The sequence below is a fragment of the Meriones unguiculatus genome, chromosome 7 (genome assembly GCF_030254825.1).
Source record: "Meriones unguiculatus strain TT.TT164.6M chromosome 7, Bangor_MerUng_6.1, whole genome shotgun sequence".
In the NCBI taxonomy this organism is placed as follows: Eukaryota; Metazoa; Chordata; class Mammalia; order Rodentia; family Muridae; genus Meriones; species Meriones unguiculatus.
Window position 1 is genome coordinate 85,926,459 of NC_083355.1, and position 15,041 is coordinate 85,941,499.

Consider the following 15,041-nt stretch of genomic DNA (forward strand, 5'->3'; position numbering starts at 1 on the left):
GCGGGGCGCTCGCCTAGTAAAGCAGGGAAGCTGCGGGCGGCCCGGCTCACTCGCGGTCCCGGGTGGTACCTGGTCGCTCCTCCCGCGGCGATCCCGTCCCTGCCAGCCATGTTTCTGAGGAGCAGCGTGTCGCGCCTCCTCCACGGGCAAGCGCCGCGCGTCCTGACGAGATCCGTCCACTCTGTGGCGGTCGTTGGAGCCCCTTTCTCGCAGGGACAGGTGAGAGCTGTGACCTGAGCTGGCGGGGTAGGGAGCCCCGAGAGAGTGGAAGAGAACCGCGGGGGGCACCTGGGGCGCTCGCGGGACTCCCTGGCCCGGGTGGAGATGGTGCAGAGGAGGGACAGGCGGGAGGCGAGGGACAGGGCAGCGGGCGTCTGCGGCCTCCCCAGAAAGACGGAGAGGTGGGCATTTGCAGCTTGGGGTGATGGAGGGGAGGGAGAGGAGGTGAGAGGCTGCGGCTGGGGATTAAGGAAGCCTCCAGGATCTATTCCTGCAGAAAGAGCATTAACCTGGAAAGAAACAGGCGCTTGCCTTTCCGGCTCGCGGGAGGACCCGAGGGGCTTTGTTCTGTCTTCAGTGAAAGGAAACCGCTGTCGGGGAGGGCGCCCTCGCTGATGGGGAAGCTAGGTGCCGGGTCCAGCCAGTTGCACACTCCGGGTCAGCGGCTCGTAACCGCATTCAACCGCTTTAGGAACTTTCCCTCCTCCACTCATTAATGTGATGAAGCGAGCAGCCCCCTACGGTGGAAGTTTTGATGCTGTGGAAGGTCTGCAGGGGGAGCGGTTAGGGAACTCGAGTGTATCGTCACAGATTTCCGTGGCAAAGTGTCCCTGCTCCTTTCCTCACCTTCCCCGTGTATCTGGGGGTTTGCATGATTCACAGAAAAAGAAAGGAGTGGAATATGGTCCCGCCGCCATCCGAGAAGCCGGCTTGCTGAAGAGGCTCTCCTTGTTGGGTAAGTGGTTCTATGTTTGTTCAGGAAGGGGGGAAAGGGCCTGTTCAGAATCTTCTCTCTTATATCCGGGTCCTGCGGTATCAGCTTTGCACCTGTAAGTGCTTTGTTCCCACCTGGTAATCCTTGGGATCCCTTCTGCAGATCTCTCAGGAAGTCTTCAGGGGAAGTCTTCTGGCAAATAGTGTTCGGCAGGTGGGGGAGAGCAGAGTCCTGGAGCAAGCCATCGGTGAATGGTGCAGCTAAGGATGCTGGTTAGCTCCAGCTTTACCGGCACAGTTAGCCGATTACATGGTAGCTCTCCTAGCTCAGTCTTGAGCTTCTGGGTCATCAGTCTCACGTCTTGCCTCTCTCCAAACCATTTCCTCAGCTGGCGTAGTAGGGTTTTTCAAAACTACCTGGTTATGAAATCACTTGGGTGACTTGTCAAAAGCAGTTCCTAAACTCCTCCATGGAAGAGCTCTGAGTCCTTGGAGCTGAGGCAGGAGCTGGGTAGATCTGTGTATTTTTACAAGCATTCCTTGTAGTCAGATCTGCAGGTTTCTGTGTTGTGATTAAGGTAGTATTTAGGGTTTTAGGACCAGAAGTAAATCTGACTCAAAGATAAACACCACATCTACAGAGGTGGAGAACTATTAGTACCAAGGCACCAAATTTTAATACTTCTAACATGTCCCCCATTGTCACTGGGACCATTCACCTATCTTTTCTGGTGTCATGAATACAAATTTTGCAGTCAATAGAGAACTGTCCTAGAACTTGTAGACCAGGCTGGCACTGAACTCAAAGAGAGATGCTTGCCTCTCCCTCCAGAATGATGAGGTTAAAGGTGTGTGCCTCCATGCCAGGCAGAAAACAGATTTGAAGATGAATTAAACTTTTTCTTTAACATGATGGGTTTGAGATACCTACAAAAGGAAGATGAGGCACTTAGAACAAAGGTGGAGAAGCAAGCATGGCTTTCTAGGGGATGGTCAGAGTTGGGGCAGAGCTGTAAGAAGGTGGGGGTTGAAGAGACGTCTCAGCAGTTAAAAGCACTTGCTGCTTTTGTAGAGGACCCAGGTTTGGTTACTAGCACCCACATTGCTGCTCACAACTGTCTGTAATCATCTTCCTCACCCTCCTGACGTGAGACAAAAGCCTGGCAGCTTAAAACAGATGCCTTGTAGGCGTCTCTCTCCTACCAGCAGGCATCCTGCGAATGGACTGGCTCAATAAGTCCAAAGCCAGTTCAGGACGTGCCACACAGTAAAAGCAGTTGTATGCCAACCGACCACTCTCTTTCTGCAAACTGACTTTCTACAAACTGTCTTCGGAGACTTACAAACCCTAGCCCTCAAGAAGAGGCTGAGTTTTCGGTCTTTTTAGAAGGTCTTTTTCTCTGTGAGTCTGTTTACATGTGTGTGCGGTTCCTCACCCCCAAAGACCTTTCTTCGGCTGCTGATTGCATCTGTCCCTATCTGTGGTGATTGAGATTGCTCTGCTGTACCCTGTTGCACTCAAGACTTATCTTGCTTCTTAATTCTTTAACTGGGAGAAAATGAACCCAATCAAGATCCCTAGATTGTAACACGTGCACGCGCTCATGCGCGCGCGCGCGCGCGCACACACACACACACACACACACACACACACACACACACTTGCAGGTAAACAACTTATACTTAAGATGTGACTGGTCTGCCATAATGAACAAATGCCAGAGATACATCAGTTGAGGGTTTGCGGGTAAGAGGATCTCCCAGGAAGCAACCTAGGAAGGACCAATCAAGGGAGAGTGGAGTCCAGGAGAGAGTGAAGTGTTAGCCTAAAGATGAGAGCATTTTGGGAACAAAGCAAGCAGCTGTATGTTAAGAAATCCAGCAAAATAAAAGTTGGCAGATTCCTGGGCACGAGCTTGAGAGTTTTGGTGGAAAGGTGGGAGGAAGCCAGGCAGAGCCATCACTGTCAAACAGCTCAGCTTGTGCCTCCTAAAGTTCTCCTCACTGCTGAAAGCAAATGCAGATGCTGAATTCACAGATCTCTGTTCTCATGCTTAAAATCTCTAATGTCTAATCGACTACCTCAGGGTCTCCATCAGCAGCTCTTGCATTATTAAAGCAGATTCCTCTTCGGCTTATATGAAAAAGTGCCAGGTGGATTCGGAAAAATAATGTGAGCTTTGTGATGAGGGACCAGAAAAATTCCTGAGTGGCTTCTTGAATTCCAGCACCTGTGGCCTACCAACACTGTCAGGTTTTTTACACAGCAGCCCCAGTAACTTGTGGCCTCTTCACTATAATAGCAGGGTCACATTACCATAATTACAAAGTGAAACTTCTAAGTGTTAATTTAGTCTTGCTGCTATCTCTAAAGCACAGAACATTCATTCTGCTTGTAACGGCAGAAGGGATGGATTTCCATGGCGGTCAGAGTTTAAGTGGAATCTGGAGCAGATGGAAGCCTGTGAGCCCCGACAGAGCAGTCAGTACCTGTAGTGGAATTTTAATTCAGAACATGGCTGTTCTGGCACGAGATCACATCCAAAGACCTTCTAGGTCTGTGTGATCTGGCTGGAATGTAAGCAGCCTGGGCAGTGGTGGGACACACTTTTAATCCCAGGAGACAGAGGAGAGCAGATCTCTGAGTTTCAGGTAAAGAAATGTTTGGGTCCAGGTATGGTGGTACATGCCTTTAATCCCAAACAGTGAAGGTAAAGTTTGTAGAAGAACCATCCATGTTTGAAAATGATGTTTAATTGAGTGGCAAAAAAAAAAAAAAAAAAAAAAATGATGGATCAGAGAAAGATCAGACAGACTAGAATATGCCCAACTCTCATGAAAAGAGAGAGGAAAGGGAAGGCAGTTCCTCCCCCCCATCTCCAGAAAGTTTTACAGAGAGGTTGCAGATTGAGAAGACGCTAGACACAGGTGAAGACAGAATGAGCCAGAATATGAGCAGGAGCCAAAAGATTAGAACAGACTGCTGGAGTTAGTTTGAGGCCAAGCAGAGCAATTCAGTGAGAAACTGAGAGAAGCCAGATTGAATCAGTTAGCTTGGAGAGGAGTTAGAGCGCAAACAGCTGAGTTGAACTAGCCAGCTAGAGTTCAGAAAGAACTAGAAAGGGTGAGCTTATCTAGCAGTAAGTCTCAGAGGCTGAAAGTATTCACAGCCTAGATAAGATTGTACTGAGGCTAGAAGCTTCCAGGTCTAGGTCTAGGTTAGCACGCAAAGGCTTATTGCCTAGAGACGATGGCTCCAGGTGAATAAAAGTTACTTTTATAAGTTCCTCTCTCTCTCAGGTTCGGTACTTTGCACATTCCACCTTGTTTTCATTGCAGCAAGAGCTGTGGTCATTTGACCTAGGTTCCACCAAGGGAAGCATGCATAGCAAATTTTGATTTGAAATTCCAAAGGGGACTGTGATGAGACCTTCACTGGATCTTTCTGTGTTGTGTGTATCATTATTCCTAGCAAGCATTTAAACTAGACTCTTGGTAAGTCGGTGTCTTACTAGATAACCCTGGGTGGTCTGCAACTCCAGGGTGGCCACAAACTTGCAGCAATCCTTCTGCCTTTGCCTCCCTAGACCTAGGGTTTCAGGTCTGTGTCACCGTGCCTGGTTTTAGACTTAGATTCTTAAAGCCTCCTTTTCATGATTCTGGGAAAGCCTCTGATTCAGTAGGTCATTTTTCTGCTTAGGCGAGTTTCTGTTGTTTGTTGATAATAAGCTGGTTTATAAGCACCAGTGAGAAACAGATGGCTATGGTGACCTTGATTATAAAGTTTTGATCGTCTGCCTGTCTCCCCTTTACACAATGTTTTTTTTTTTTTTTTTTTTTTTTTTTTTTTTTTTTTTTTTGTTAATGCAGCTTCCTAGTTTAGTTTCTTTGGCCTTTAGTCTTGGACTAGAGCTTAATTCTGTATTTCAGCAGCTTCCTGTTTTGAAGGTGCTGTGGTTTTTGAGCTGTAACATTCCTGAAGGCGACCTCTGAGAACAGCAGTCTAAAGTCTTGATTTGCTTACAGATATCAAGTTCTCAATAAATGGACCTATTGTGACTTGATTCTTTTTTTTTTTTTTTCCTTTCTGCTTTTAGCGTGGTGATGGTGGACTGACTATATATCCATCTAAACACATTGGGCTTAAAATGGGAATTAATATAAAGTATGCCTCAAATCTGTTTTGAAACACCTTTAGGTTTCTTCTTCCTTCTCTCCCTCTCTCTCTCTCTCTCTCTCTCTCCCTTCCTCCTTCCCTCCCTCTTTCTCTTCCCCTCTCTTTCTTTCAGTAGCTATCATTATGTATCTGAAGCTCACAATGCTCTTGCCTTAGCCCCCCAAGTTATAGAATTATAGGCATGGTACTGTGCCCAGCTCAGGTTTCTTTTTTTTCCCCCCTTTTCTTTCCTTCTCTTCTCTCTCTTTCCAAGACACAGTGTCTCTGCGTGGCCCTGGCTGTCCTGGAACTCACTCTGTAGACCAGGCTGGCCTCGAACTCATGGAGCTCCATGCCTTTAACTCAGAGGCAGAAGCAGGTGGATCTTTGTGGGTTTGAGGCCAATCTGCTCTTTGTAGGAGTCACAGGGTTAGCTCTCGAGATCCTTTCTCAAAACGAAAACAAAAATATGAATGTATTTACTCACTGATAGTCTGTGTGCAGAGTTGTATAATTAGCATATCTGTGTCAGAGTGCTGCTAAATTCTAGATGCTAGACTTAACCCTAGTGGACAAACTAAGTTTTTGTTATCAATGTTTTAATGGGGTGTGATTGGAACTGTAAATGTAAAATCCAGGGAAGTCAGGTGGCTGTGAGCTCATAGAAGCCAGGGATGGGGACAGCAAGGGTTGGAGCTGGGTAAGCATTGAACCTTAGACTTATGAAAAGGGGTTGAGTGAGCTGGGAGGGAGAAAAGGAATCTGAGAAAAATTGGAAGAACAATGTTTCCAGCAGAGAGAACAGTACCTTACAAAGACCCTGAGGTAGATCTAGAAGATTAGCAGAACCCATTCCCAGGCCCTAGCCAAGACTGATGTGTTCAAAGGGGTGGGCCTTCTACTCCAGGTTTTTAGCATCTTCAGAGACAGCTCCTAGGAACTTTGCATTGTTTGATTCCAGTAGTTTCTTAGGCTGCTCTGTTTACAAGGCTGGTCCTTATTTGACTAATACAAGTCAACAGGGAAAATAATAATATTTTATAAATGGTTTCAGGACAACTGGATACCCATGTACAAAAAAAAAATTAGGTAAAATTTCAAAAAGGTTCCTCCTCATAGTATTTTTTCAAAATTCCTAATTAACTCAGGCTGAAAAGATGGCTCAGTGGCTAAGAGCACTGGCTGTTTTTTTTTTTTTTTCAGATGACCACATTCAGAGGTTTGGTACCAGAACCCACATGGCGTCTCCATATTGTAGTTCCGATTCCAGGAGATCTACATATTTTTCTGACATTCAAGTCACCAGGCATGCACCATGGTACATATACATGTATACATGCAGGCACTCACTCACAAGTAAATAAATTAAACATAAGTAAGTATTTAACATTTTTAATTAACTGGGAATGCACCAAAGCTCTAAATTTAATGTGCAGTTATGAAACTGTAGAATAAATCATTTTTTTGTGAATTTGGGATAGACTAGATTGCAGTTTCTTAGCCATCTTACCCAGTCACCAAAATCACATATGACAAAAGTAAAAATAGATCAGTTGGATTTCATCAAAATTGAAACTGTGAGCCTTGAAGACATTATGCTATGAGAGAAGGCAGATACAAAAGGCTACCGTGCGGCTCCTTAAGTGTGAACTGTCTATCGTGGGTGGAACTTTTAGAGGAAGTAGCTTCGTAGTCCCTAAGGGCTGAGGAAATAGGAAATGACTGAAAATGGGTTTAGGTTTTAAGGGGGAAGGTAACTGAAGCTGTTCTAGAATTAGATAGTACTGGTATTTTTACAGCTTGGTGAATATATTAAACACTGAATTGTAAATTCTAGGAATTTCATGGTGTATAAATTGTGTCTCTAACAAACTACGTAGACTGTAGGGAACTTGTGACGTGCATGTTCTATTATGACGTTTGCTTTATAAACACTAAAAAGTTATTATATTTTACATAGACTTTACAAATCATGTTTGCCAACATCAAGATCTTAGGCTACCAATTTACAATGTCTAGTTTTTGGGGAAAAGAAAAAGAATTTTACATTGAGAAAAAGATAAAATTAATGTCTTTGGGTTGCTGTTTGAATAACAGTTGGATACCTTTGGGGTGAAAATTGGTTGCTAGGTCGAATCAGTAGCAAATAGCGAATATCAGAATTTGTTATCACGGAAGGGAGGAGAGTGGGTGTGTAGCCACTCTTTTATATAAAAACAGACAGTCTGCCTTTGCAGAGCAGATGTCAAAGAGCAGTCAAGCGTAGCTTAGTGTGGGTCTGGATGTGGGACTGGAAGCTAAGTTGTTGACACAAGCTTCTTTAAAACAAAGTTTTGGAGTCCGCCTTGTCACTAACATCATTTGGACACGTCTTTGGAAAACGGAATGCCAGAGCGTTGGCTTTATATTCCCTTTGGTGATTGTGTTAGCTCATCTTGTATTGTTTTAACAGAATACCTAGGAATGGATAATTTATAACAGAAATCTCTTGGCTCTAGGTGTGGAGGCCGAGGAGTCCATGATTAAGAGCCGGCATGTGGTGAGGCCCAGGTTTAGTGTATCCTAGCATGGTAGGAAGAGAACAGGTTTACAGCCTCAGGCTCTTTTGTACCTAGCATTAATCTGTGGATGAGGAGGCCCTTGTGATCTGTCTGCATACACACTTTGCACTGAGCCCCAATTTTCTAGCATTGGTGCGTTAGGATTAAGTTTTCAACACATGATTTTTGAAGGGACACATTCAAAACCATAGCAAGACTCTAGCACAAGACCAAAATGCTGCACTTCTTTGGACCTGTCTGAGCCACTCTGCCCTTGTGGGATGGGCCACATGTCCTAGGGAAATAGGAGCTGAATGCTGAGTTGAGAATAGTCTTAAGTGTCCCCACTCCATTCTCAATTATCCCTTGAATTTTGCTATTAGTGATCATTTCTTTTTTTCATTCTTAAAAACACCTTTTCATTTGTTCTCTCATTTGTTTATCTGTCTGTCTTTCTATTCTTCATGTAGCCTTGGCAATTCTGGACTTGCTGGCCTCGAATTCCCAGAGGTCCACCTGCCTTTGCCTCCTCGAGTGCTGGGGTTACAGGCATTCGGCACTGTGCCTGGTTTCATTTATTTGTTTTTATTTTACATGTTTTGCCTGCGTGTATGCATGTATGTGTACCACATGGGTGCCTGGTGCCCTTGAAGGCTAGAAGAAGGCATTGGATCCCCTGGAGCTGGAGTTAGGGATGGTGCTGGGAATGCGAGCTGGGCCCTCGGAAAGAGTAGCAAGCGCTCTATTAGTGAGCCATTTTTCCAGCCCTTTAAAAAGCATTCTGAATTCTGTGCTTGTGCATGTAAAAGTCAGAGGACAGCTTGTACAGTCTGGTAGGCATAGCGGTGCCTACCCAGAAAACCAGTCAGTACTCAGGAGGCTGAGGCAGAAGCCAGTTTGACCTATATAGTAAGATATTTTTCAGAACATAAATAAATAAATAAATAAATAAATGAATAAATAAATAAATACACATGGTCTTCAACATCAAGTCCATCTGTATTCCTGCTCCCACTTCCCTTGTCTATGATCTCAAGCCCTTGCTTTACCAACTCAGGAACAAGCTAAGTTCTCCTTGTCATCTCCCAAATTAGTTGTAATAACAAGAGCCAATTTTCCCTCTACTATCACCAGAGTCTGCATCCCATCCCTGTAACGGGCAGCTAGGATTACAAACATAATGAGAGCCTGAGATGTCAACAGAAAAAATGAATTTCACTCTCAAGTAAACAGTCTGGAAAGAGGCTTAGAACTGGTTTGGTGGCTCTGTCTCTTGGACCTAGATTCTTAACTTGTGCTACTGGCAAGGCTTCTGCATAATGGTTGTATACTCATTTCTGGAGGCAGGGTAGCTGAGTGGACAATGAAGACACAAAGGAGAACTTTTCCCTTTCTAAGAAGCTATGGCAGGATATCTCTCTTCACAGACTTGTTGCCTGGCGCTGGTTACATCCCGTTTCTGGGAAAGCCGGGACCTTTAGTCTATCCTAAGAGGTTTACTCCAGCGAAAATTCTCTGTGGGTGGAAGTCCAGATTTGGCCAGCCTCCACCATCACATCTTCTGGTCTATATTAGGGCTTTTAACATTTTCTACTCGCGACTCCTTTTCACCTGAGAATTATTTTTTTTTCCTCCAAGACAGGGTTTCTTTGGGTAACCCTGGCTGTTCTGGAACTCACTATGTAGACCAGGCTGGCCTTGAACCTGGAGTTCAACACCAACTTCCTCTGAAGATCCTACTGCATTCTTGCTTCCATTTCCCGTAATGGCTCCTTGTCTATAATCTCAAGCCCTTCCTCTACCAACTCAAATACAAGCTCTGTAAATTTTCCTTGTCATCTCCCAAGTGCTGGGATTAAAGACGTCCACCATCACTGCCCAGCTCACTTGAGAAATTTTTATCCAATTCTACATGTATAGATATACAAATCAAACATTTTTATTTTTTAAAATTCTTTATTAATTACACTTTACTTACTTTGTATCCCCCCTGTGGCTCCCCCCCTCCCATCCTAATTCCTCCCTTCCTCCCCCCTCTGCATGCATGCCCCTCCCCAAGTCCACTGGTAGGGGAGGTCTTCTTTTCCTTCCTTCTAATCCTAGTCAATTAGGTCTCATCAGGAGTGGCTGCACTGTCGTCTTCTGTGGCCTGGTAAGGCTGCTTCCCCCTCAGGGGGAGGTGACTATTTGATAATCATAAATTTATTTAAAACCAATTCCTCACTATACATACTTTAACATTTATTAAAGACAATAGCCAATGCGTACACGAATGAGATGGATGTGTTTAGTGTTATATGCAGAATTAAGTCTTGAACCAGATATGCTGGCTCACACCTATAAATAGTGCTAACGCTTGAGAGGCTAAGACAAGAGAATCTTTACACGTTTGAGGCTATCGAGGGACATAGAGTCCAGGCAAACCCAGGTACAAATGCAAGACTCTGTAATGAAAACAAAAACAGAAACAATTAAATCTTGGCTGAATATTTGATTTTGCAGAACATTGAGATATTTTTAGAGTTGATCAATATTTTCACTCTATAATCATCAACTTTGAGAATGGTTTGTAATACAAAGTAGAAGAATTATGTTTGGGGCTTTTTCAGAGCCCCCAAATCCAAGTTCAAAATTCATGTAATGAATCAATTTTATGTATGAATGTTTTGTTTGTATGTATGGAGGTATACCATGTATGCGCTTGGTGCCTGGGGAGGTCAGAAGAGGCATCTCACAACTGTCTGTAACTCCAGAAATCATACCCAGGTCCTTTGCAAGAGCAAACTTTTACCCCTCTCTCCAGCCTCCATATGATGATATTTTTTAAATGAAACTCAAGTCAGCAAGTCAAACGGAAAGTGTATTTTTTTTTAAATCTCTTAATTATTTCACTTATTTCCTGTGTGTCTCTCAGTGTGATTGGGTCTTCTTACCCAAAACTATTTAATTAAATGACGCAGACATACTGATAAACAAAGTTTGGGGAAATCTTAGGTTACAACATCAGTTTCAAAGAAAACGTAAGAGGAAGCATGGAAAGAAAAACCACAGGGATGCTTCATGTAATTGGTAATCCCTGGCATGCCCGCCCTTCTATTCTAGTTACTATGTTCACTAGAAAGCCACTATTCTTTGATAGCCTCACTCTTCTATGAAGTCTGGTGAAGTGGGCTAGGACTCTTGCCCTAGTGTATTTGGTTATAGTTTCAGACCATGAATTTTAAGTCAATATTATTAGGCCCAAACATACCTGCATACATTTATTTATTTATTTACATTTTGGCTGTCCTGGACTCGCTTTGTAGACCATGCTGGCCTCTAACTCACAGCAATCTGCCTGTCTCCACCTCCCTAAGTGCTGGGACTAAAGGTGTGCACCACCACTGCCCCCCCCTTCTTTTTCTTTTTTAAATGACTATGTAGCGCTGGCTGTCCTGGAATTGATACATAGTCCCTGCTGGCCTATGTATCCATGCTGGAACTCAGAGATACACCACCATACCTAGCTCAGAAAAAAAAATCCCGTTCTGAGGTTTGACAAAGTCCTGGGGAGCATACATCCTTCTGGTTGTGTTCAAGGCTGTCAGGATGTGTAAAGAAATGGTGAGAGGTCAGGCGAGCATGGTAGATGAGACAGAGCTTCGTTGCCCAACTGGTTCAACTTTTGAAGCATTGACTTTGTGATGAGTGGGGAAGCGTTGCTGTGGAGAACCAGCCCTCTCTGCTTACCAAAGTCTGCCTTAGGTGTTACAATGTGTGGTGTGTCTCATAGGTTTGAAAGGGCCTCCTCCGTGCCTTTTCCATTCCTGCTGTCTTGAACCTGGAGACCTCTCCACACAAGAGCAAGACCCTCTAAAAAAAGAGCTGTGAGCCAGGTCCCTGAGGAAAGTCTGCCGTTTACCTGGATGGTAAACAAACATGGCTGCACTTTAGCTATATATTTTGAGTGGTTAGCTGAGGCAGCTTAGCCATTCCACACAATAATCTTGTTTTAAAGTTATGTATCATGCATAAAGGTCTTCAAGAACACCCTTGTCAGGTTTGGGGAGCAACCTCGGAGCCTGCGCCATCAGATACTTTCTTACTCATTTTAACAAAGAATTTCTATTGCCTATAAGGGAGGGGGGAAAATGCATAGCAAAACAGTGTGGGTACAAATTGTACTCGAGGGCCCTTCCTTGACTCCAGCAGTCAGTCATTGTCCCTACACTTTACCTGGCACTTATATTGTGAAAATTAAACAGCCACGTTAGGTAGGTCACTTAGTTAGGGCTTTTAAGATAAAAGCGCCTTCAGGGGCTGCCTTTTAGTTTTGTGGAAACACAAGACAGAGCTCATCTCAGGTTTTCCCAGCCAGACTCATGTTGACATGTAAATTACCAAAAATGCGTGCAGCTGGGCATAATTAGATTTCGAACTAGTCCTTGTGGGCACATGAGGCACCTGGGAGGTGAGTGGGGAAACGGGAAGGCCGTTTGGTGAGAGAAAGAACCAATAAGTTGAGCGGGTAATCTCTTTTTTAAAAAAAGATTTATTTTTATTTTATATGTGTGGGTGTTTTGCCTGTAGGCCTGGTGCCCGCAGGGGCCAGAAGAGAGCATCGGATCCCTTAGAACTGGAGTTATGATTGTGAGCTACCATGTGGGTGCTGGGAGTTAAACCCGGGTCTTCTGGAAGGCTGGCCCGTGCTCTGAATCACCGAGACAGTGATTAATTAATTAGCACTCCTCCAGAGTTGGTAATCTTAGAGTCCACATTTAGCGTGTATGGGAATCTGTTGAACTCCCTCCAGCAGCTGATTAGTGTCAGGGATCAAATCTAGGATCTCACAAATGCTAAGCACAAGAGTTACAGCCTAGCCCCGAGACCTGTGCATTTAATGACCCAAATCCTCCCGTGAAACGCTGTCTCCCTTCCTTGGAGGACTGCTGTAAGATTGCCAAATTCTTTTTAGGCCGTGTACAGATCTACTGCTTCTTGTGCAGAAAGGACCTTTTTAGTTCTTTCTGTTAAGTTCATGTAAGGGAGTAGCATACTGTCTTCTTTTTCTGCCTGGCTTTTCACAGTTTACACTGTGGTATCCTTGATTGGGGTGTGAGTGTTTCCTGAGTTCTGTTACTTAATCTTATCCACTGGAACTTTAATGTCCTTGTTTTTCTGATTGGTCATAGGAAGATTTCTATGAGTTAAAGGTTTGGCAAGTAGTTCTGAAAAGTTAATATTAACATTATTATAACCTTTTGATTAGTCAGGGTTCTCTAGAGAAGCAGAACTTATAGAATGAATATATATTTGTGAATATATATTTATAAAGGAGATTTATTAGAATGGCTTACAGGCTGTGGTCTAGCTAGTCCAACAATGGTTGTCTACCAATAGAAGGTCCAAGAATCCAGTAGTTGTTCAGTCCATAATGCTGGCTGTCTCAGCTGGCCTTCAGTCTACACTGGAATCCTGAAGGAATGGATGCAAACTGAGTGCAAGCAGGCGAAGAACGAACTAAACTTTCCTTCCTTCCGTTGGCCTTACGTATGCTTCCAGCAGAAGGTATGGGCCAGATGAAAGGTGGATCTTCCCACCTCAAAAGATCTGGATTAAAAGTATATCTTCCCACCTCACAGATCTGAATTAGAATTGATTATCCCTCTCTGGGCGAGGTGGAACACAGCACACAGGGAGGCAGAGGCAGGCAGATCTTTGTGAGTTCAAGGCCAGCCTGGTCTACAAAGTGAGTCCAGGATAGCCAAGGCTACACAGAGAAACCCTCTCCAGAAAACAAAACAAAACAAAACAAAAAAAAAAAAACTGGATAATTTCCACTTCAAATGATTTAATTAAGAAAAAAAAAATCTTCCACAGGTGTGCCCAGCCATCAGGGTTTTAATTAATACCAGATGTTCCTTGAAAGACTGGCAAGTGTTCTTAGCCACCTCACCAGTCACAGAGACTTGGAAAAAAATTTTTGTTTGCGAATACTCAACTTTTTTTTTTTTTTAACATTTATCTAGTGTGTGTGTGTGAGTGTGTGTGTGAGCACATGCATGCTGGGGTATGTGAAGAGGTTGGTTCTCTCTACCTACCATGCATATTACAGATTTAGGTTGCCTGGCTTGGGGACAAGAGCCTTAAGCCTTTACTCTATGAGCCGCTTTGCCGAGCCTGCCCCCAAACTTTTTTGTGTGTATGTGCAAGAGATGGAAGGTGTCAGACTATTTGAACTGGAGTCACCATGTAGGTGCTAGGAATTGAACACAGGTCCTCTGTATGAGTAGCAAGTGCTCTTAACTGCTGAGCCATCTCTCCAGGAGCCCCTACTCGTAAGCCTTTTTAAACAGCTGTTTAGTAATCTGATAACTTTTCTGTTGGTTATTGAGCTGGTTGGTCATTTTGTCAGTTTGACACAAGCTAGAGTCATCTAGGAAGGAAGAATGACAATTAAAAATTGTCTTCATTAGATTGGTAATTGTCTTCATTAGATAGGTAAGCCTTTCTTTAGGTAAGTCTTTCTTTTCTTCTTGTTACAGGGTCTCTCTATGTAGCCCTGGCTGGCCTGGAACTCCCTATGAAGACCAGGCTGGCTTGGGACTCAAAGAGATCCACCAGCCTCTGCCTCCCGAGCACTAGGGATAAAGGCGTGTACCACCATGCCCAATAGTGGAGCATTTTCTTGAATGATGATCGATGAGGAAGGAACCAGCTCACTGTGGTTGTTGCCCCTTCTGGACAGGTGGACCTGGATTGTACATGAGCGAGTCATGCAGAGCAAGCTAGTAAACAGCGTTCCTCCATGGTCTCTGCCTGAGTTCCTGTCTCCAGGTTCCGGTGTTGAGTTCCTACTGACTTCCCTCAGTGACGGGCCATGACCTGAGATGTGTATACCAAATCGACTCTTTCCTCCCCAGGTGGATCTTGGTTACGCTGTTTTTCACAGCAACAGACAAGCAAACTAGAACAATTCTCAGTGTCTTCAGCGTGCTGTCATAGTCCTCTTCCACTTGCCTGTAGTTTCTTCTTTAGTTGACTAGATTACCTTTGGGGCCTTTTATAATTGCTTAACAGTTCAGTGATCTAAAGGTTCATCCAAATTTTTAGCTGAGGTGCTTCTGAGAAAAGATTGTTTTTTGTTTTGCTTTCAATATCCATTTTTTTGTTGTTGGTTAAGTCCGGCCTTCATGTCCCAGGTCATTGTGGCCTTACGATTTTATTTTTCGAGTTAACGCCTCTCATTCTTACAGTCCCTCCAAGTTTTGCTTTGGAATGAGTTGGACTGAAGCGGAAAGCTAACTGTATAGTTTAAATTCGTGATGAAATCTCACTGGTCAGAACCCAGATCTTTAACCAACCTCTGCAAATCTAAGATGTATGGTTTTCCCAGCACTGGGGAGGCAGGGACAGTTGGATCTCTATGAGTT

The 15,041-nt window shown here is 44.1% G+C and overlaps 1 protein-coding gene across 2 annotated transcripts in view; it reads left to right on the forward strand.

The window, feature by feature from the left end:
- Window positions 1-15,041, forward strand: part of Arg2 (arginase 2) — a 25,014-nt gene continuing 9,973 nt past the window's right edge. Inside the window, exons 1-2 of one of the 2 annotated variants that reach the window (XM_021651183.2) lie at window positions 1-219; window positions 883-955. In XM_021651183.2, the coding sequence (XP_021506858.1) occupies window positions 109-219; window positions 883-955 (184 nt within the window). In that variant the 5' untranslated portion in view covers window positions 1-108. Of the gene's footprint in view, window positions 220-882; window positions 956-6,382; window positions 6,465-15,041 lie in introns of those variants that run through there. The other variant, XM_060387763.1, reaches the window with a different exon arrangement.